Source organism: Jaculus jaculus, chromosome 11 (assembly GCF_020740685.1).
Source record: "Jaculus jaculus isolate mJacJac1 chromosome 11, mJacJac1.mat.Y.cur, whole genome shotgun sequence".
Classification (NCBI taxonomy): Eukaryota; Metazoa; Chordata; class Mammalia; order Rodentia; family Dipodidae; genus Jaculus; species Jaculus jaculus.
The window spans coordinates 80,299,401-80,322,468 of NC_059112.1; the positions used below are offsets into that span (position 1 = coordinate 80,299,401).

A 23,068-nucleotide genomic window follows, 5' to 3' on the forward strand; every position below is an offset into this window, starting at 1 on the left:
AAACATATATTTGAGGGAGGGAGAGAAAGAGATTGGGTGCTCCAGGCCCTCCAGCCACTGCAAACAAACTCCATATGCATGTACCACCTGTGTGTCTGGCGTAAGTGGGTACTGGGGAATCAAATCTTGGTCCTTTGGCTTCTCAGGCAAGCACCTTAGCCATTAAACCGTTTCTCCAGCCCAAAAAGACGGTTTTTATTTGCTTTTTTTTTTTTTTTTTCAAGGTGGGGTCTTACTTGAGCCCAGATACTCACTCTAGTTCCAGGCCGGCCTCTCAATTTACAGTAATCCTACCACTGCCTCCTAAGTGCAGGTATTAAAGGTGTGCACCACCATGCCCTATTTCCCTGTTTTTGTAATTTTTTTTTTTTGGCGGGGGCGGGGGGAGGGTTCTTTGAGGTAAGGTCTCATTGTAGCCCAGGCTGACTGAAATTCACTTTATAGTCTCAGGGTGTCCTGGAACTCAAGGCGATCCTCCTGCCTCTACCTCTTGAGTCCTGGGATTAAAGGCATATGCCACCATGCCCTGCTTGTAAAATAGGTTATGTCAAATGCCTTATTTATTTATTTTTATTTTATTATTTTAAATTTTTTTGTTTGTTGTTTGTTTTTTGAGGTAGGGTCTCACTCTGGCCTAGGCTGAATATTTTTATTTTAGAATTGTTATGCCAGGGCCTCAACCATGGCATTTGAACTCCAGACACTGTGCCACCTAGTGGGCATGTGCAACCTTGTACTTGCCTCACCTTTGTGGGATCTGGAGAGTCGAACATGGTTGTCCTTAAGCTTCACAGGCTAGTGCCTTAACCACTAAGTCATCTCTCCAGCCCTTGAATACTTAAAAAAATTTTTTTTTGTTTTATTTATATGAGAGACAAGAGAGAGAGAATGGGCATGTTAGGGTCTTTAGCCACTGCAAACAAACTCCATATGCATGCGTCACCATGTGCTTCTAGGGTTCTAGGCTTCTAGGGAATCAAACCTAGGTCTTAGGCTTTGCAAGCAAGAGCCTTAACTGCTAAACCATCTTTTCAGCTCTCAGTTCAGGCTGACCTGGAATTCACTATGCAGTCTCCAGATGGCCTCAAACTCATGGTGATTCTCCTACCTCTCTGCCTCCCAAGTGCTGGGATTAAAGGCATGTACCACCATGCCTGGCTCAAATACTTGTTGAATTCTGAACTTTGATCCTTCTTGAGGTCCACTAGGGATTTGTCACTAAAACCTACATTTCATAATAGCATTTAGTTAAGATACCTGTGGTGACATTTACTTGTACACTGTTTCAATACTTGGTTAGATTTTCAGTATAAAAAGAATTAAGGGGCTAGGTAGTAGATGGCTTAGAGATTAAAGGTGCGTGCTTTCGTGCTGGAGGGTTGGCTTAGCTGTTAAGGTGTTTGCCTGCAAAGCTGAAGGACTCAGGTTTGATACCCCAGGACCCATGTTAGCCAGATACACAAGGGGGCACATGCGTTTGCAGTTCATTTGCAGTGGCTGGAGGCCCTGGCGTACCCATCCTCTCTCTCACTTCCCCTCTTTCTCTGTCAAATAAATTAAAAGAAAGGTGCTTACTTTCAAAGCTTGCCAGCCCAGGTTCAATTCCCCAGTACACACATAAAGCCAGATGCACAAAGTGATGAATGCATCTGGAGTTTGTTTGCAATGGCAAGAGGCCCTGGAACACCCATACACAAACTCTCTCAAATATTCTTAAAAAGCATTAATATGATCCCTTGGTTTCTTCAGGTTTAAAATTTTTGCCTTTGTAATATAAAATTTAGTTGAAAAAAAAAGTTTTCCATGGTGAACAGCTATACAAAGTTGTGTATGTTTGATGGTCCAGGTCTTTAATCCCAGCACTTGGGAGGCAGAGGTAGGAGGATCACTATGTGGTCGAAGCCACCCTGAGAGTACATAGTAAATTCCAGGTCAGCCTGGGCCACAGCAGGATGCTACACAAAGTTGTATGCATTTGGTAAAAGTTATGTTCTAGTTTATGAAAGAAAAATATCCTATCAAATATTAATCTCTTAAACATAACAAGAAATGTATTTTAGAGCTTGTTTTTCAGAGGTGTTGACCTACTGGAACAAGAGCAAAGCCTGCACTTGATGAAGGAACGTAAGTGTCTCCAAAAGTTGGTGTCCAGTAATAATGCCTTTTAAGGCCATTGGAGACTTCCGCAAGATACACGTGCTCATCCACCACATACGGCTCCACATCGGTGTGGTCTGGGTTCAGCCGGCCACTTTGTATTAAATCTGAATATGCCTAGGGTTTTTAGGAAAAACTGTCATTAAGAATATCTTACTCAATTTACTGTAGTTATTTGGCAAATGTAAATATTCAATTTAGCTGTGCTATTTTAGTTTAATAAGACATTTGAATATTATTGAATTTTAATGTTTTCCAGGTATTGCAGATTTTGTTTATTTAGTTCCACATAATTTTACTGCAAAAATATTTCTAAGTTTTTCATGTATGAGGCTTTCTGGTTTTGTTTTGTTTCAAAGTAGGGTTTCAGCCTCCTGAGTGCTGGAATTAAAGATGTGTGCCACCATGACCCAATAGGCATATTTTTAATGTACAACACATGTTGTGAATCCTTAAGTTAATTATATTACCAATTCTGCAAATCAGAGAACCCACAGTCACATTTTTCAAGCTCTAGAGAGTTGATTTATATGCTTTTCAAAAATAAGATTTGGAGCCGGGCATGGTGGCATACACCTTTAATCCCAGCATTTGGGAGGCAGAGGTAGGAGGATCGCCATGAGTTCAAGGCCACCCTGAGACTACAGAGTTAATTCCAGATCAGCCTGGACCAGAGTGAGACCCTACCTTGAAAAACCAAAAAAAAAAAAAAAAAAAAGATTTGGGCCAAACATGGTGGCACATGTCTTTAATCCCAGCACTCAGGAGGCAGAAGTAAGGATCGCTGTGATTTCGAGGCCAGCCTGGGACTACAGAGTGAATTCCAAGTCAGCATGGGCTAGAATGAGACCCTACCTTGACCAAAAAAAAGAAAAAAAAAAAAAAAAAGGATTTAGCTAGAGAAATGCCTCAGCAGTTAGGAGTTTAAACAAGAGAACAAGGGCCTCTAAGGCAGGAAACTGCCAAATTCAACCCACATAAAGAGCTGGACATGGTTAAATATAGATCTGTGAATTTGTGGGGTGAAGGAAAAGACCAAAACATATCTGGGCTAGCTGAGAGAGTGAGGGGAATCACCCCATCTCAAGGAAGTATGCAAATGAGCAATAAAAGGATGCCTGATGTTTTGTGGTTTCCACACGAGCATAGGGTACACATATACGTGTGTGCACCTGCACACATATGTGCAGTCACTACGCTGTACACATACCCTCTGCACATGCAAAAAAAAAAAAGTGATGATTGAGCTAGGCATGGTGGTTTATGTCTGTAATCCCACACTCTGGAGGCTGAGGCAGGAAGATCACAAGTTCAAGGCCAGCCTAGGAGACTCTTCCCACCCCACCATACAAAGTTGATGATAGGGTCAAAAACAAACTGATGTTTGGACTTAGTTGTATGGAATTCAAGAACCCCCTGAAGTCATGTTTAGGCTAAGAAAGTATAAGTACTAAGTAGTGTTAGACAGTTACTTTAATTTTGTATGTGTGCACACACACTAGAATCTCACCAAAGGAATGCCAGAAAGCCACTTTTATTTATTTATTTGTATTATTTATTTAAGAGTGACAGGGCTGGAGAGATGGCTTAGTGGTTAAGGCGCTTGTTTGCAAATCCAAAGGACCCAGGTTCGATTTCCCAGGACCCACATAAGCCAGATATGGTGGTACATGCATCTGGAGTTCATTTGTGCACCCATTTTCTCTCTCTCTCTCTCTCTCCCCTTCCTCTCGCTCTCAAACAAATAAATAAAATATTTTTAAACAGTGACAGAGAGAGGCAGATAGAGAGAATGGGCATGCCAGGGCCTCTAGCCCTTGCACACGAACTCCAGACGCATGCACTCCCTTGTGCATCTGGCTTACGTGGGTCCTGGGGAATCAAACCTTGAACTGGGGCCCTTAGGCTTCACAGGCAAGTGCTTAACCACCAACTCATCTCTCCAGCCCCAGAAAGCTACTTTATACATCCTGCTTTACATGGGTGCTGGACAGCCCAGACTGGCAGGTTTTGTAAGCAAGTGCATTTAAAGGCTGAGCCATCTCCCCAGCCCACTCAACTTTTAATTTTATTTTAGTATTATTATTATATATAATATTGTTATTGGTTCTTTCAAGGTAGGGTCTCACCATAGCCCAGACTGACCTAGAACTCACTTTGTAGTCCCAGGCTGGCCTTGAACTCACAGCAATCTTATTTCTGCCTCCAGAATTCTGGGATTAAAAGTGTGTACTACCATGCCCAGGTTCAATTCTTCTTTAATTTTAATTAATTAATTAATTTTTAAAATATTTTATTTATTTGACAGAGAAAGAGGGAGAGCGAGTGAGAGAATGGGCACACCAGAGCCTCTAGCCACTGCAAACGAACTCCAGACACGTGCGCCCCCTAGTGCATCTGGCTAATGTGGGTCCTGGGGAATCAAACCTGGGTCCTTTGGCTTTGCAGGCAAATGCCTTAACTGCTAAGCCATCCCTCCAGCCCTAATTTTTATTTGTTAAAGAAAGAAATAAAGGAAATAAATTTAAATAGATATTTGGAAAAGTAATTTTTGTATTAAAGAAGTTGGTGGTATTTTAATTTTTGGTTATTTATTTATCTACTTAGAACAGGCGCACCAGGGCCTCTAGCCACTGCAAACGAACTCCACAAGTATATGCCACCTTGTGCATCTGGCTTGCATGGGTACTGGGGACTTGAACCTGGGTCCTTAGGCTTTCCCAGGCAAACACCTTAAATGCTAAGCTGTCACTCTAGCCCTCTATTACCTCCTCTTTTTAAGAAGTTTTTTTTTTTTTAAAGACTTATTTATTTATTAGAAACGGTTGGGGGGGGGATAAGAGTGAGAATGGGCCTGCCAGGGCTTCCGGCCACTTCAAACAAACTCCAGACGCAGGCGCCACCATGTGCATCTGGCTTAGGTGGGATCTGGAGAATGGAACCTGGGTCCTTAGGCTTTGCAGGCATACACCTTAACTGCTAAGCCATCTCTCCAGCCTTAACTCCCACATACATACATACATACATACATACATATGAATATATATGTATATTCATATATATATATATATGATCTTCCTACCTCTGTCTCCCAAGTTAAAAAAAACATTATACATATAGCTGGGTGTGGTGGTGCACACCTTTAATCCTAGCACTCGGAAGGCAGAGGTAGGAGGATCAACGTGAGTTCGAGGCCATCCTGAGACTCCAAAGTGAATTCCAGGTCAGCCTGGGCTAGAGTGAGACTCTACCTCGAAAAACAAAACAACAACAACAAAAATTAAATATTTTATTTATTTTAAAACAGAGAGAGGAAGATAGACAGTGTATGTGTATACCAGGGCTTCTAGCCACTGCAAAAAAACTCCAGGTGCATGTGCCCCCTTATGCATCTGGCTTATGTGGGTACTAAGGAACTGAACATGCATCCTTCAGCTTTGCAGGCAAGCGCCTAAACTGCTAAGCCATCTCTCCAGCCCCTTTAAAAAAATTTATATTTTATTTATTTATTTGAGAGAGAGAATGAGCACACCAGTGCTGTAAGGCACTGCAAATGAACTCCTGACGCATGTGCCACCCTGTGTATCTGGCTTACATAGGTCCAGGAGATTTGAGCCTGGGTCCTTTGGATTTGCAGCCTTAGCTACTATGCCATCGCTCCAGCCCCCTCTATTGTAGAATGTTTCTCATATATATCATAGATTCTTGGTGTCCATGTAAGGGCATCTAATGAACTGCTTTGTCAGGTAAAAATTTGAACAAAAGGTTTTTTTTTGTTTTTTTTTTTTGAGGTAGGGTCTCACTCTAGCCCAGGCTGACCTAAAATTCATCATGTAGTCTCAAGGTGGTCTTGAACTCATGGAGATCCTCCTACCTCTGTCTCCCGAGTGCTGAGATTATGCACTACCACTCCTGGCTTTTTTGTTTTGTTTTTGTTTATGGACATCAAAAGATTTTAAGTTTGGGGCTGGAGAGATGGCTTAGCAGTTAAGCGCTTGCCTGTGAAGCCTAAGAACCCTGGTTCGAGGCTCAATTCCCCAGGACCCATGTTAGCCAGATGCACAAGGGGGCGCACGTGTGTGGAGTTCGTTTGCAGTGGCTGGAAGTCCTGGCGTGCCCATTCTCTCTCTCTCTCTCTCTCCTCCTCTCTGTCACTCTCAAATAAATAAATAAATAAATAACAAAAAAAATTTTTTTTAAAAAGACTTTAAGTTTGGTTTGCTTTCTGCTTTAATTTTTCATTGCTTTTGGTTTCATTGCAAAGAACTATTAAGGGAAGGATATGGATTTTTTTTTTTTTTTAATGATGGGTGGTTTTTAGACAGTACTGCATATTTTATTACCCTGTTTGTGGTAGGATTTTAGTTAGTCCTCTTGTAATTCCCCCCCCCCCCCCAAGGTAGGGTCTCACTCTAGCTTAGGCTGACCTGGAACTCACTTTGTAGTTTCAGGCTGGCCTCGAATTCACAGTGATCCTACCTCTGCCTCCAGAGTGCTGTATCTAAAAGTACACACCATCATGCCCATCTTTTTACATTTTAATTTACACTTTTTTTCTTCATTTCCAAATTGAAAGAGTTACGATGCATTTTGTTTCAAAAGTAATATAAAGGGGGGCTGGAAGGGTTAAGGTGCTTGCCTGGAAAGCCAAAGGACCCAGGCTTGATTTCCCAGGACCCATGTAAGCCAGATGCACAAGGTGCTGCATGTGTCTGGAGTTCATTTGCAGTGGCTGGAGGCCATGGCATGCCCATTCATTCTTACTCTTTCCTTCTCTCTCTTAAAAAAAAGAAAGAAAACAAAAGTAATATAAAGGATCTTAGGCTTTCTATGAGCAATATACCAAATACTCTGGCAGCTGAAGTCTAATTCTTAACCTTGGTATATTTCCTTGGAGCAGGTTGGAAATTTTGTTACATCAAATTAATTGTGTTTTTAAATATATTTTTAAAAATTTTATTTATTTGTAAGCAGGGAGACAGGAGACAGAGAATGGGCACACCAGGGCCTCTAGTCACTGCAAACAAACTCCAGATGCATGTGCCTCTGGTGCACCTGGCCTGTGTGGGTCCTGGTGAATTGAACTTGGGTCCTTTGGCTTCACAGGCAAATGCCTTAACCACTAAGCCATCTCTCCAGCCCTAATTGTGATTTTTTATTTTTCTATTTTGGAGATATTGGAACTATAATAAATGATCTTTAATTATGTGGCATCTGGTATCATTTTGTTTTTTTTTTTTTTTTTTTTACCATAAACTTTCTTGTAGCAAATCTTTAGGACTTAAATTCAAAGTACTAAAACAATATTTTCTCACCATATTTGGAAACCATTTCTTATTTATTTATTTTTGTTTTGTTTTCTGAAGTAGGGTCTCTCTCACTTGCCCAGGTTGATCTGGCATTCACAGTCTCAAGGGGGCCTTGAACTCACAGTGATCCTCCTACCTCTGCCTCCCAAGTGCTGGGATTAAAGGCATGCATGACCACACTGGGCTTGGAAACCATTTCTAAAAGAAACCTGTGTTGAGGTTACAAAAAAGAGCCCAGAATAAAACCTTTATTAAAGAAAAAAAACTTACCACACATGTAGCCTCATCAAATTTGTTTCCCCAAATATAGATATGTGATAACGTGGGATTTGTTTTCATTGACTGTGAAAGTGCAACCAGTCCTTCTCCCTTGATCTGGTTACTGGCTACAGATAGTCTGTAGGAAAGAATGACCAAGTTAACACCAGCATTTATTTTTTGTTTTTGTTTTTCTAGGCAGGGTCTTGTTCTAGCCCTGGCTGACCTGGAATTAGTCTCAGGCTGGCCTTGAACTCAGAGATCCTCCTACTCCATCCTCCTGAATGCTGGGATTAAAGGCATGCACCACCATACCTGGGTGCAGCAACATTTATTAAAACCATTTTCTTGCCTGGCATGGTGACACATGCCTTTAATCCCAGCACTCGGAAGGCAGAGTTTGGAGGATGGCCTTGAGTTCCAGGTCAAACTGGACTAGAGGGATGCCCGGCCTTGAAAACCAAAAAAATCGGGCATGGCGGTACACACCTTTAGTCCCAACACTTGGGAGGCAGAGGTAGGATCATTGCCTCAATTTGAGGCCACTCTGAGACTACATAGTGAATTATAGGTCAGCCTGGGCTAGAGCAAGACCCTACCTTGAAAAAAGGAAGAAACAACCCTCCCCTCCAAAAAATTCCCACTTTCTTCAATATAGTGAGACACAGGGAGTGAGAGGACACACCACGGCCTCTTGCCACAGTGAACAAACTTTGTGGGTCTGGCTTTACATGGTTCCTGGGGAATGGAATCTGGACTGTCAGTCTTTGCAAGCAAGCACCTTTAACTACTAAGTCATCTCTCCAGCTCTAAAACCTCTTCCTTTGTATGGTCTCTGCACTGTTCTTTAACATGTTTTAATGTTGTGATCAAAATATTAACCAGATAATTTCTTTAATTCAAGAAACTTGGCCGTGTGTGGTGGCACACACCTTTAATCCCAGCACTTGGGAGGCAGAGGTAAAGAGGATCACCATGAATTCAAGGCCACCCTGAGACTACAATGTTAATTCAAGGTCCACCTGGGCCAGAATGAGATGCTTCCTCGAAACCTCCCCCCCACCCAAAAAAAAAGAAAAAGAAAAAGAATCTTGTTTTCTTATGGAATGGTTCATGTACCTAGGAAATCTGCTTATGTAGACTACAAATAAAAGTCTTTATCATATTGAATATGTAAAATTTTGTTGGAATTTAAGATAAATAAGCAATAAGAATTTTTCACTAATTTTAATAAGCAGTTACTCCTAGAATCAGTCTCATTTTGTTTTGTTTTTTCGAAGTAGGGTCTCACTCTAGCCCAGGCTGACTTGGAATTTACTATGTAGAGGGTGGCCTCAGACACACAGTGATCCTGCTACCTCTGCCTCCTGAGTGCTGGGATTAAAGGCATGCACCACCACACCTGACTAGATAATTTCTAAGATGTTATTTTTATTTATTTAATTTATTTAGAGAGAGAATGGGTTTCCAGGGTCTACAGCCACTGCAAGCAAACTATAGATGCTTGTGCCACCCTGTGCATCTGGCTTCATGTGTGTGTCGGTACTGGGGAATTGAACCTTGGTCCTTTGGCTATGCCAGCAAGTGCGTTAACCATTAAGCCATCTCTCCAGCCCATAAGATGTTAAGAGAAATTAAATGTTTACTATAACTTAATACAGTGAGATTTAGAAACTGAATCTTGACATTTCATTGTTTTTATTTTTATTTATTTATTATTATTTTGGTTTTTCGAGGTAGGGTCTCACTCTAGTCCAAGCTGCCCTGGAATTCACTATGGAGTCTCAGGGTGGCCTTGAACTCACAGCGATCCTCCTACCTCTGCCTCCCGAGTGCTGGGACTAAAGGCGTGTGCCACCATGCCCAGCAACATTTCGTCATTATTAAGTAAATGATTTGAGGTTTGTTATTTTGATTAAGTGGTATACCATACTAACGCTTTGAGACTCCTGTTGTGGGAATGGAGGGTTTCACTGAGATAGACTGCTCCCGCATCTTCTATTCTGTTAAAAGAAAGGTCTATTACTTCCAGGGTAGTGTTCCTTTTCAGTACCTCAGCCAAGTGTACCATTCCATCACGAGTTATTTTATTGCTGGGGAAGAAAAAATATTTAATAATATTTTAAAATAAAAAGTATTGTTCTTATATTAATAGTAAGACTTGAAAATATATAGTAAACAATTCTTCTAAGAAAAAAATGAAAATTCACTATAAAATACCCATTCTGGTTAGCATAATTAACTTGCTCACTGAAGTTGTAATTACAAGATATAATATAAACTTATTGAATATATATTAAAGCTTAGGATATAAGGTTGACAACAGTGTTTATACTTTCCCGTTATTGAAAATAGTGTCAAAATCATCCACTGGGACTTATGAAATTATAAAGCTTTTGTACAGCAAAGGACACTGAATAAAGCAAAGAGGCAACCTACAGAATGGGAGAAAATCTTTGCCAGCTATACATCTGACAGGATTAATATCCAGGAAATACAATGAACTCAAAAAAACTAAAGGAGAAATTAACCAAAAATAAACTTTTGGGCCGGGCATGGTGGCGCACGCCTTTAGTCCCAGCACTCGGGAGGCAGAGGTAGGAGGATCGCTGTGAGTTCAAGGCCACCCTGAGACTACAGAGTGAATTCCAGATCAGCCTGGACTAGAGTGAGACCCTACCTCGAAAAACCAAAATAAATAAATAACTTTCAGGACTGGAGAGAAGGCTCAGTGGTTGAGGTACTTGCCTACAAAGCCTAATGACCAGGATTTAATTCCCCAGTATCCAGATGCACAAAGTGGTCCATGCATCTGGAGTTCATTTGCAATGGCTAGGGTCCCTGGCATGCCCATTCTCATTTTCTCTCTCTCTCTCTCCCCTCTATCTCTATGTTTCAAAATGCATAAAATAAAATTTAACCCTGGTATGGTTGTGCATGCCTTTAAAATTCCAGCACTCAGGAGGCAGAGCTAGGATTGTCATGATTTCAAGGCCAACTTGGGACTACACAGTGAGATCCAGGTTAACCTGGAGCCGGGCGTGGTGGTGTACGTCTTTAATCCCAGCACTCGGGAGGCAGAGGTAGGTGGATCACTGTGAGTTTGAGGCCACCCTGAGACTACATAGTAAATTCCAGGTCAGCATGGACTAGCGTGAAACCCTACCTTGAGAAAAAAAAAACCTGAGCTAGAGTAAGATCCTACCTCAAAAAAAAAAAAAAAAAAAAATTTTAATGAGCTTTGAAACTTAATATGAATTCTCAAAAGAAGAAATATAGATAGCCAATAAACATATAAAACCAACTTCTATATCTTTAGCCATCAAGGAAATGCAAATTAAAACTTCTGAGACTGCATCTCAGTTCTGCCACAATGGCTATCATCAAGAAAACAAATGGCAATAAATACTGGAGAGAGGATGGGAAAAGAGGAACCCTTCTCCATTGTTGGTGGGAATGTAAACTGATATAATCAATATAGAGGTTTCTGAGATAACTAGAAATAGATTTACCATATAATCCAGCTGAAACTAAGGTACACAGGACTGACATCAGAGGCTGGGGTGAGAATCAGTTTATTTTCACAATAGCATGGGTTCAGGGGAATCTCTTACAAAGCCTGGACCCTGAGCTCAAGAATGACTGTTCTCAGAGCCCCAGCCTAATAACAGAGACCTTGAGTATGCGATAGGTAAGTTTTAAATAAACAGAGGAAAAATGGTTAACTAGTGAGCAGATGTAATAGAGGCTGCAATACAGATTATGGCCTTTAAATAGTATAAAAACATCAGTGTCAGCACAAAACAATATGCATTACAGGATACAACTAATATAAAAGTTAATGCAGTATAAGACATAACTTTGGGGCAGAGACTTCTAAATTTTCCTTTGTCCAATTTCCATCTCAGCTATACCACTATTTGGCGTATACCCTAAGGCCTCAGACTACAGAGATACTTTTCAGTCATGTTTATTGCTGCTCTCTTCACAATAGCCATGAAGTGGAAGTGGCCTAGATGCCCTTCAACTGATGGACAATGAGATGTGGTAAATATTTATTTGCAAGCAGAGAGAACTAGAAGAGAGACAGAAGGAAGAGGGCACAGTCGAGTGTTCAGCACTAAGTAAGAAATCTCTGACATATCCTCCAAGGCTTAGGAACCACTGCAGAAAAGGTGGAAAGAATGTAAAAGCCAAACAAAGGGAGGAGTGCTTACAATGCTATCTTCTAGACACAAAGTGGCCTAGATATTCATGACCTTACAGTGGCTGACACCACCTACATAAGACTTACATCATAGAAGGGAAAAACAATGACACAAAAATCAAAGTGAGAATAATTGGAAAAAAGAAGGGATTCAATGGAGGGGAGATTTGGAAGGGGGGAAAGGATGGTGAAAGAAGGGGATTAAGATTAAGGTACATTGACTATTTATAGAAGTTGCCAATGAAAAGTTAAAAAATAGAAAATAGTGTCTAACAAGTGAATCCCACATAGTGTGAATACTCATATAGATTATCCTCATGACTTAACTTTTGAATTGCCATATGTAAATTGTCGCTTACCAGCTGACATCAAGGTAGCGTAGGCTGCAGTTCAGATACAGTGCATCACATAACTGTTGCATACCATAATTTTTTATATCATGTTTACACATGTGTAATTCAATAAGGAAGTGATTTTCTTTCAACATGTGGCCTATATGGACTGTAGACTCTTCCTAGAACAAAACAAAACAGATACAATCTTGTTTCTAAAGTATAGTTTTAAAATTATGTCCATTCCAAACACATTCTTTTTTGGGGGTAGGGGTTATCTCACTAGCCCAGACTAACCTGGAATTCACTATGTAGTCTCAAGGTGGCTTTGAACTCAGGGTGATCCTTCTCCCTTAGTTTTCCAAGTGCTAGGATTAAACATACCCGGCTCACATGCTCTTTCTTCCTTTCTTTTTCTTTTTTCTTTTCTTTCTTTCTTTCTTTTTGGTTTTTCGAGGCAGGGTTTTGCTATAGCCCAGACTGACCTGGAATTAGTCTCAGACTGGCCTTGAACTCACAGCAATCCTCCTACCTTAGCCTCTCGAGAGCTGGGATTAAAAGTGCATGCCACCATGCTCAGCTCAAATGCTTATTTTTAAGTTAGCTCCTTAAAAAAATTATTTATTTGACAGAAAGAAAGAAATGTGTGTGCTAGGGTCTCTAGCCACAGCAAACGAATTCCAGACACACGCACCACTTTGTGTATCTGATTTACACGGGTACTGGGAATCGAACCTGTGTCTTTAGGCTTTGCAGGCAAGTGTCTGAACCACTAGGCCATCTCTCCTGGTGGCACATACCTTTAATCCAGCACTTGAGAGGCGGAGGTAGGATCGCCAAGACTTCGATGCCACCCTGAGACTATATAGTGATTTCCAGGTCAGCCTGAGCTAGAATGAAACCCTACCTCAAAAAACCAATATAGATAGACACATTTTCAAATATGAAAAGTAGAGCTTAAAATGTGGTTGATTCTCAATTATACTAAAGGGAAACAGTGAGGTAATTTTAAATTATTTAAGGAGCTTTGTAGCCAGGCATGGTGGCACACACTTTTAATTCCAACAACTCTGGAGGAACAGACAAGAGGATCACTATGAGTTTGAGGCCAGCCTGGGGCTAAATTCCAGGTCAGTCAGGAGTAGAGTGAGACCCAGCTTCAAAAAAGACAGGGCCAGGGCTGGAGAAAGGCTTAGTGTTTAAGGTGCTTGCCTGCAAAGCCAAAGGACCCAGGTTCAACTCCCCAGCTCTCATATAAGCACATAATGGTGCATGCATCTGGAGTTTGTTTGCAGTGGTTAGAGACCTTGGCATGCCCATTGTCTCTCTCTTATAAATAAATATACATCAGACCCACGTTTGATTCCTCAGGACCCATATAAGCCAGATGCACATGGTGACGCATGCGCTGGAGTTCATTTGCAGTAGCTAGAGGTTCTGGTGCACCCATTCTCTCTGTTTCTTTCTCTTTCTGTCTTCCTCCCTTCCTTCCTTTCTCTTTCTCTCTCTCAAACACATAAATAAATAATATTAGGCCAGGCATGGCGGCACATGCTTTTAATCCCAGCACCCAAGGAGGCAGAGGTAGGAGGATTCACCATGAGCTCGAGGCCACCCTGAGAGTACATAGTGAATTCCAGGTCAGTGAGACCCTCCCTCAAAAAAGAAAACAAAACAAAAAGGGCTGAAAAGAGGGGATGGAAATATGTTTCAGTAGTTAAGTACTTGCCTGCAAATCCTAATGACCCAGGTTCAATTCCCTAGTACACACATAAAGCCAGATACACAAAGTGGTGCATGCATCTGGAGTTCATTTGCAGTGGCTAGAGGCTCTGGTGTTCCCATTCTCTCTCTGCTTTGAACAATCTTTTTTAATTTTTTTGTTACTTATTTGAGAATGACACAGAGATATATATATAGAGAGAATGGGTGCACCAGGGCCTCCAGCCACTGAAAACGTACTCCAGATACATGTGCCACCTTGTGCATCTAGCTTACATGGGTACTGGGAAATGGAGCCTGGAACTGGGGTCCTCAGGCTTTATAGGCAAGTGCTTAACTGCTAAGCCATCTCTCCAGCCCTGAACAATCTTTTTTTTTAATTAAAAAAATTTTTTTTGTTCATTTTTATTTATTTATTTGAGAGTGACAGAGACAGAAAGAGGCAGATAGAGAGAGAGAGAATGGGCACGCCAGGGCTTCCAGCCACTGCAAACAAACTCCAGACGCGTGCGCCCCCTTGTGCATCTGGCTAATGTGGGTCCTGGAGAATCAAGCCTCGAACCGGGGTCCTTAGGCTTCACAGGAAGCGTTTAACTGTTAAGCCATCTCTCCAGCCCCTGATCAATCTTTTTTATTGTTTGTTTCTCTTTTTAGACATAGGGTCTCATTCTAGCCCAAGCTGACCTGGGATTCACTATGCAATCTCAGGGGGGGTCCTCAAACCCATGGTGATCCTCCTACCTTGGCTACCCAAGTACTGGGACTAAAGGCATAATACGCCACTATGCTCAGCCTAATATTATTTAAAAAGACATTTTATTTTTAAGGAGAGAGAGAATGGGCACACCAGGGCCTCTTCCTCTGCAAAGAACTCCAGATGTATGTGCCATCTTTGTATATCTGGCTTTATTGGGGAACTAAACTGGGGCCATCAGGCTTTGCAGGAAAGTGCCTTTAACTGCTGAGTTATCTTTCTAACCCAATGCTTTGAACTTTAAAAGTACAAATTTTATTTGAATATCAACTTGTAGGTTCACTGAATTACATAAAATGCTTTGGACACTTCTATTAGATCTGTTTAGACCAGTATTAGAATGTGTTCTTCCTTCCTAAGTTGTTTTTTTACAACTGGTAGAGGAGAAAGCCACTGAAAGGGATGTTAAAGAAGTCTTGGAAGAGGGCTGGAGAGATGGCTTAGTGGTTAAGCGCTTGCCTGTGAAGCCTAAGGACCCCGGTTTGAGGCTTGATTGCCCAGGACCCACATTAGCCAGATGCACAAGGGGGCACATGCATCTGGAGTTCGTTTGCAGTGGCTGGAGGCCCTGGTGTGCCCACTGTCTCTCCTCTCTCTCTCTCTGCCTCTTTCTCTGTCACTTTCAAAAAAATAAATAAACAGGACTTCCGGTTAAGATGGCGGCGTAGGTACCACGCCAAAGCAGCCTGGGGGGAGAAAGACCAAAAAAAACTCAGCAAAATACACACTTTTACTAAAAAGTGAGGTGTATAGGAAGTTGAGGCGGCAGCGGAGAAGTGGAAGAGTTATAGAGCATCCAGAGCCTGCACAGGCGGGAACAGCGGCTCCGGGGCGGCTCGGCTACCCGCCGCAACCGCGGAGCGGCAGAAAACCGCCGGACTCTCGGCTCGAGCCACAGGACAAGCCAGGTGCGGGATTTTCCCCTCACACCGCGCTCTCCGCAACTCGGGAAACGTGAGGGCAGAGCGGCAGCGAGCAACGGAGGGAGGAGCAGACCGCGAGGTAAAAGCACACGTGGAGAAGCGATACAACCAGAGCAGCCGCGGCTCCCTCCCCTCCCCTGCCGCCTGAACCCAGCTCCAGCGAACACAGCAGCGGCCCGGGACCCGGCCACGCCAACTTGGGCTGACGGCGGGACCCAAGCAGGAGCAGAATTCGGCAGCAACTTCAGCGGCTCCAGCACCGGTACCAGTGGCCCCAGCAGCAGCGGACCCAGGAGCGGCAGTGGTGACAGATCCCGCAGCAGCGGCTTCGGGGTGAGCAGCAGCGGTGGACACGGCAATGGCAGCTTCAGCAGCGGTGGGGGCTCCGGGGGTGGCACCTACAACAGCTGCAGAGGCGGCAGCAGCAGCTCAGTTTGCCCCGTAGGAAAAGCAAGTGCCCAGCTCCAGAAATCAGAACAGCAGCCCGACGACCCAGGCAGCAACTTGACTGAGACCACAATCACCCAAGGTAACTGGGATTGCACCAGGGAAGGGTCTCACTTGGTCACAAGCTGACTTGGATACCTCAACAGACCAGAAATCTAAACCTCTTTGTTGATAGAGGATCTGGTCATTATAATAACTACTCTTGCATACATACTCGGGGCTGTTTTTGATGGAATGGGTACAGTGTTTAGCTAAATTTTAGAATCTACCAGTATATTATTCCACTCAGCCTGCTTGAATACTCCTATAGCAGGGAAACTCAACCCCTAAGAACATCTTTGTAGATACTCTGAGAGTCTTAAGAGCCACACCTAATACCTTAAGGTCCTACCCTGAAAATATATTACATCAAATCAATTGATACAGCTAAGAATACACAGCTAGCTAGAAAATCCAAGCATTAACTTAATCCAAGATGCAAAAATATATACATTATAACACAAGAAACACTAAAAAGCAAGACGATATAAATCCACCTAAAAGTATTAATGCATCAGAAATGTCCTCCAGTGAGAAAGAGTTAGAGGAAATGCCTGAGAAAGAGTTCAAAAGAATAATTATAAATATGATCAAAGAGGTCAAAGAACACATGAAAACAATCAAAGAAGAAATCAAAGAGGAAATCAAAGAGGAAATCAAAGGAATCAAAGAAGAGGCAGGACACCAATTTAATGAAATAAAGAAGGCAATAGAAGACATAAATAGAGAAATAGAAATAATAAAGAAAAACCAGTCAGAATTACTAGCAATGAAGAACACAGTTAATGAAATAAAAAACTCTGTAGAAAATCTCACCAGTAGGATGGATGAGGGAGAGGACAGAATATCTAAGCTAGAAGATCAGGTGGCAGACCTAATGCAGTCCAACAAAGAGAAAGACAAACTTATAGAAAAGTATAAAGATATTCGGGACACTATGAAAAGATCCAATATAAGAATTCAGGGCATAGTAGAAGGAGAAGAATTCCACTCCAGAGGCATAGTAGGCATCTTCAACAAAATCATAGAGGAAAATTTTCCCCAAATTGGGAAAGAGGTGCCAATACAGATACAGGAAGCCTTTAGAACCCCAGCCAGACAAAACCCAGAAAGAAACTCTCCTCGCCACATTATACTCAAACTTCCAAACACACAAACCAAAGAAAAAATATTGAAAGCAGTTAGAGAGAAAAATCAAGTTACCTACAAAAGCAAGCCCATCAGATTTACAGCAGATTATTCAACACAAACTTTTAAAGCCAGAAGGGCCTGGAGTGATATATTCCAAGTTCTGAAAGATAACAACTGTCAACCAAGGTTACTTTATCCTGCAAAGTTATCCATCCAAATAGATGGAGAAATAAAGACATTCCATGACAAAAGCAGGTTAAAGGAATATCTGAAGACAAAACCAGCTCTACAGAAAATACTTGATAGAATCCTCCATGCTGAACAAAAGGAAAAGCACACATATAAGGAACCTAGAAAAAACCAGCCATACTCAAATACCAATTAACAGAAGAGAGCACAGGTAGAACAAGTAACACACACACACACACACACACACAAAAATGGCAAACATAAATACACACCTTTCAATAATATCTCTTAATATCAACGGTCTCAATGCCCCAACGAAAAGACATAGATTTGCAGACTGGGTTAAAAAGCAGGATCCTACAATTTGTTGTCTTCAAGAAACTCACCTTTCTACAAAGGATAGACATTATCTTAGGGTGAAAGGTTGGAAGACGGTGTTTCAAGCAAATGGGCCTAGAAAACAAGCAGGGGTTGCTATCCTAATATCAGACAGGGTGGACTTTAGTCCGAAGTTAGTCAAAAAAGATAAGGAAGGTCACTTTATATTGATTAAGGGCACACTCCAACAGGAGGACATTACAATCCTAAACATATATGCACCTAACATGGGGGCTCCCAAATTCGTCAAACAAACACTATTAGAACTAAGGTCACAGATAACACCAAACACGGTGGTGGTGGGTGACTTTAACACCCCACTCTCATCAATTGACAGGTCATCCAGGGAAAGAATAAACAGAGAGGCATCTGGACTAAATGAGGTCATAGAAGGAATGGACCTAACAGATATATACAGGACATTTCATCCAAAGGCTGCAGAATATACATTCTTTTCAGCAGCACATGGAACATTCTCTAAAATAGACCATATATTAGGACACAAAGCAAATCTTAACAAATTCAGGAAAATTGAAATAATTCCTTGCATTCTATCTGACCACAATGGAATTAAACTACAAATCAGTAGCAAGAAAGGCTATAGAGCATACACAAAATCATGGAAACTAAACAATACACTACTAAATGATGAGTGGGTCAATGAAGAAATCAAAAAGGAAATCAAAAAATTTATAGAGTCAAATGATAATGAGAACACAACATACCAAAATCTCTGGGACACAATGAAGGCAGTTCTAAGAGGTAAATTTATAGCCTTAAGTGCCTATATTAAGAAATTAGAAAGGTCGCAAGTAAACGACCTAATGCTTCGCCTTAAAGCCTTGGAAAAAGAAGAACAAGGCAAACCAAAAAGTAGTAGACGGGAAGAAATAATAAAGATTAGGGCAGAAATTAATGAAATAGAAACAAAAAGAACAATCCAAAGAATTAATGAAACAAAGAGTTGGTTCTTTGAAAGGATAAACAAGATTGATAAACCCTTAGCAAATCTGACCAAAAGAAAGAGAGAAGAGACACAAATTAATAAAATCAGAGATGAACAAGGTAACATCACAACAGATTCCAGAGAAATTCAAAAAATTATAGGGACATACTATAAAAGCATATACTCCACAAAGTATGAAAATCTGAAAGAAATGGATGATTTCCTTGATCTATATGACCTACCTAAATTAAATCAAAATGAGATTAATCACTTAAATAGACCTATAACAAACATGGAGATCCGAGCAGTTATCAATAATCTCCCAACTAAAAAAAGCCCAGGCCCGGGTGGATTCACTGCTGAATTTTACAAGACTTTTAAGGAAGAACTAACACCATTGCTTCTTAAGCTTTTCCAGGAAATAGAAAAAGAAGGAATCCTACCAAACTCCTTCTATGAGGCCAGCATCACCCTGATACCAAAACCAGGCAAAGATAGAACAAAAAAAGAAAATTACAGACCAATCTCCCTCATGAACATAGATGCAAAAATTCTCAACAAAATATTGGCAAACAGAATACAAGAGTATATCAAAAAGATCATTCACCCTGACCAAGTAGGCTTTATCCCAGAGATGCAGGGATGGTTCAACATACGCAAATCTATAAATGTAATACATTACATAAATGGGTTGAAGGACAAAAATCACATGATCATCTCATTAGATGCAGAGAAAGCATTTGACAAAATCCAACATCCCTTCATGATAAAAGTCCTACAGAGACTGGGAATAGAAGGAACATATCTCAATATAATAAAGGCTATTTATGACAAGCCTACAGCCAACATATTACTAAATGGGGAAAAACTGGAAGCTTTTCCACTAAAATCAGGAACAAGACAAGGGTGTCCACTGTCTCCACTTCTATTTAATATAGTTTTGGAAGTCTTAGCCATAGCAATAAGCCAAGAGACACACATAAAAGGGATACAAATTGGAAAGGAAGAAATCAAGTTATCATTATTTGCAGATGACATGATTCTATACATAAAGGACCCTAAAGACTCTACTAGCAAGCTGTTAGAGCTGATCAAAACCTACAGCAATGTAGCAGGATACAAAATAAATACACAGAAATCAGTAGCCTTTGTATATGCTAACAACAAACACACAGAGGATGAAATCAGAGAATCACTCCCATTCACAATTGCATCAAAAAAAAATAAAATACCTTGGAATAAACCTAACTAAGGAAGTAAAGAATCTATACAATGAGAACTTTAAGACACTCAAGCGAGAAATTGCAGAAGACACTAGAAAGTGGAGAAACATCCCTTGTTCCTGGCTTGGAAGAATCAATATCGTGAAAATGGCAATCTTACCTAAAGCAATCTACACATTTAATGCAATCCCTATCAAAATTCCAAAGGCTTTCTTCATGGAAATAGAAAAAACAATCCAAAAATTCATTTGGAATCATAAAAAACCTCGAATATCTAAAATAATACTGAGCAACAAAAAAGAGGCTGGTGGTATCACCATACCTGATTTTAACCTATACTACAGAGCCATAGTAACAAAAACAGCATGGTACTGGCACAAAAACAGACATGTAGATCAGTGGAACAGAATAGAGGACCCAGATGTAAGCCCAAGTAGCTATAGCCACCTGATATTCGATAAAAATGCCAAAAATACTCATTGGAGAAGAGACAGCCTCTTCAGCAAATGGTGTTTTGAAAACTGGATAAATATCTGCAGAAGGATGAAAATAGATTCTTCTCTCTCGCCATGCACAAGAATTAAGTCCAAATGGATTAAAGACCTTAACATCAGACCGGAAACTTTGAAACTGCTAGAGGAAAAAGTAGGGGAAACCCTCCAACATATTGGTCTTGGCAAAGACTTTCTGAATACAACCCCAATTGCTCAGGCAATAAAACCACAGATTAACCACTGGGACCTAATGAAATTACAAAGATTTTGCACCGCAAAGGACACAGTGAAAAAAGCAAAGAGGCAACCTACAGAATGGGAAAAAATCTTCGCCAGCTATATATCTGATAGAGGATTAACATCTAGGATATACAAAGAACTCAAAAAGTTAACTAATAAGGAATCAAACAGGCCAATCAAAAAATGGGCTAAGGAGCTAAATAGAGAGTTCTCAAAGGAAGAAATACGAATGGCATATAAGCACCTAAAAAAATGTTCTACGTCACTAGTCATCAGGGAAATGCAGATTAAAACTACATTGAGATTCCATCTCACTCCTGTCAGATTGGCCACCATCATGAAAACAAATGATCATAAATGTTGGCGGGGATGTGGAAAAAAAGGAACCCTTCTGCACTGCTGGTGGGAATGCAATCTGGTCCAGCCATTGTGGAAAACAGTGTGGAGGTTCCTAAAGCAGCTAGAGATTGATCTACCATATGACCCAGCTATAGCACTCCTAGGCATATATCCAAAGGACTCATCTCATTTCCTTAGAAGTACATGCTCAACCATGTTTATTGCTGCTCAATTTATAATAGCTGGGAAATGGAACCAGCCTAGATGTCCCTCAACAGATGAGTGGATAATGAAGATGTGGTACATTTATACAATGGAGTTCTACTCAGCGGTAAAGAAAAATGAAGTTATGAAATTTGCAGAAAAATGGATGGACCTGGAAAGTATTATACTAAGTCAGGTAACCCAGGCCCAGAAAGCCAAGCGCCACATGTTCTCCCTCATCTGGGGATCCTAGCTACAGATGACTGGGCTTCTGTGTGAGAATGAAAATACTTAGTAGCAGAGGCCAGTAAGTTGAAAAGGAGACATAAAGGGTGGAGAAAGGAAGGGAGGAGGATACTTAATAGGTTGATATTGTATATATGTAATTACAATGATTGTAATGGGGAGGTAATATGATTGAGAATGGAATTTCAAACGGGAAAGTGTGGGGGTGGGGAGGGAGGGAATTACCATGGGATATATTTTATAATCATGGAAAATGTTAATAAAAATTTAAAAAAAAATAAATAAACAGAAAAAACTAAAAATAAATAAGAAACACTTAAAATTTTAAAAAAAAGTCTTGGAAGAAATACGTTTTCACTTATCTCCAGAAAAGAGCTCACCTATGGATAGGATGAAGTTCAGATGTGCCAAAGTGTTAACTCATACACATTTTGCTATCACTCATGTATTCAAATGTTATGGCTCAGGGCTGGAGAGATTGCTCAATGGTCAAGGCACTTTTCTTCAAAGTCTAACAACCTGGGTTTGACTCCCCAGAACCCATGTAAAGCCAGGTACACAAAGTGGAGCATACATTTGGAGTTCGTCTGCAGTGGCTAGAGGCCCTGGCATGCCTATTCCCGCTGTCTGTCTCTTCTTTCTATCTCTCCCTGCCTATAAATAAATAAATATACATATTGTTTGCTTTTTTTTTCAAGGTATGATTTCACTCTAGCTCAGGCTAGCCCGGAATTCACTATGTAGTCTCAGGGTGGCCTTGAACTCATAGTGACCCTCCTACCTCTGTCTCCCAAGTGTTGGGATTACAGGCATGTGCCATCATGCCCGGTTTACATAAATGTTTTTTAATATGTCATAGTTCAGCTACATCAAAATACAACTTTTGGGCTGAGGAAATGGCTTAGTGGTTAAGGCGTTTGCCTGCAAAGCCTAAGGACCCCGGTTCAATTCCCCAGGACCCACAAGTTCTCTGCCTCTTTCTCAAATAAATAAATAAAATATTTTTAAAAATACAACTTAAAAAAATATTTAAATCATTTTTATTTGAGAGTGACAGAGAGAGAAAGAGGCAGAGAGAGAAAAAGAGAAAGAGAGAGAGAGACAATGAATGGGCACACTAGGGCCTCCAGCCACTGCAAATGAACTCCAGACGTGTGTGGACCCCTGTGCATCTGGCTAACGTGGGACCTGGGGAACCGAGCCTCGAACTAGGGTCCTTAGGCTTCACAGGCAAGTGCTTAACCGCTAAGCCATCTCTCCAGCCCTAAAATATATTTTTTAAGAGTTGTATTTTTTGGGCTGGAGAGATGGTTTAGCGGTTAAGCGCTTGCCTGTGAAGCCTAAGGACCCTGGTTCGAGGCTCGGTTCCCCAGGTCCCACGTTAGCCAGATGCACAAGGGGGCGCTCGCATCTGGAGTTCGTTTGCAGAGGCTGGAAGCCCTGGCGCGCCCATTCTCTCTCTGTCTCTCCCTCTATCTGTCTTTCTCTCTGTGTCTGTCACTCTCAAATAAATAAATAAATAATTAAAAA

General features: G+C 41.0%; 1 protein-coding gene across 1 annotated transcript in view; it reads right to left on the reverse strand.

Annotated features, from left to right (window-relative positions):
• Positions 1-1,667: 1,667 nt before the first annotated feature.
• The window catches only part of Lrrc34 (leucine rich repeat containing 34), a 37,491-nt gene continuing 16,090 nt past the window's right edge, over positions 1,668-23,068 (reverse strand). Inside the window, exons 8-11 of the mRNA XM_045161274.1 lie at positions 12,291-12,445; positions 9,662-9,817; positions 7,737-7,863; positions 1,668-2,274 (exon numbers count right to left, since the gene is read on the reverse strand). Coding sequence (XP_045017209.1) covers positions 2,071-2,274; positions 7,737-7,863; positions 9,662-9,817; positions 12,291-12,445 — 642 coding nt within the window. The 3' untranslated portion in view covers positions 1,668-2,070. The remainder of the gene's footprint in view (positions 2,275-7,736; positions 7,864-9,661; positions 9,818-12,290; positions 12,446-23,068) is intronic.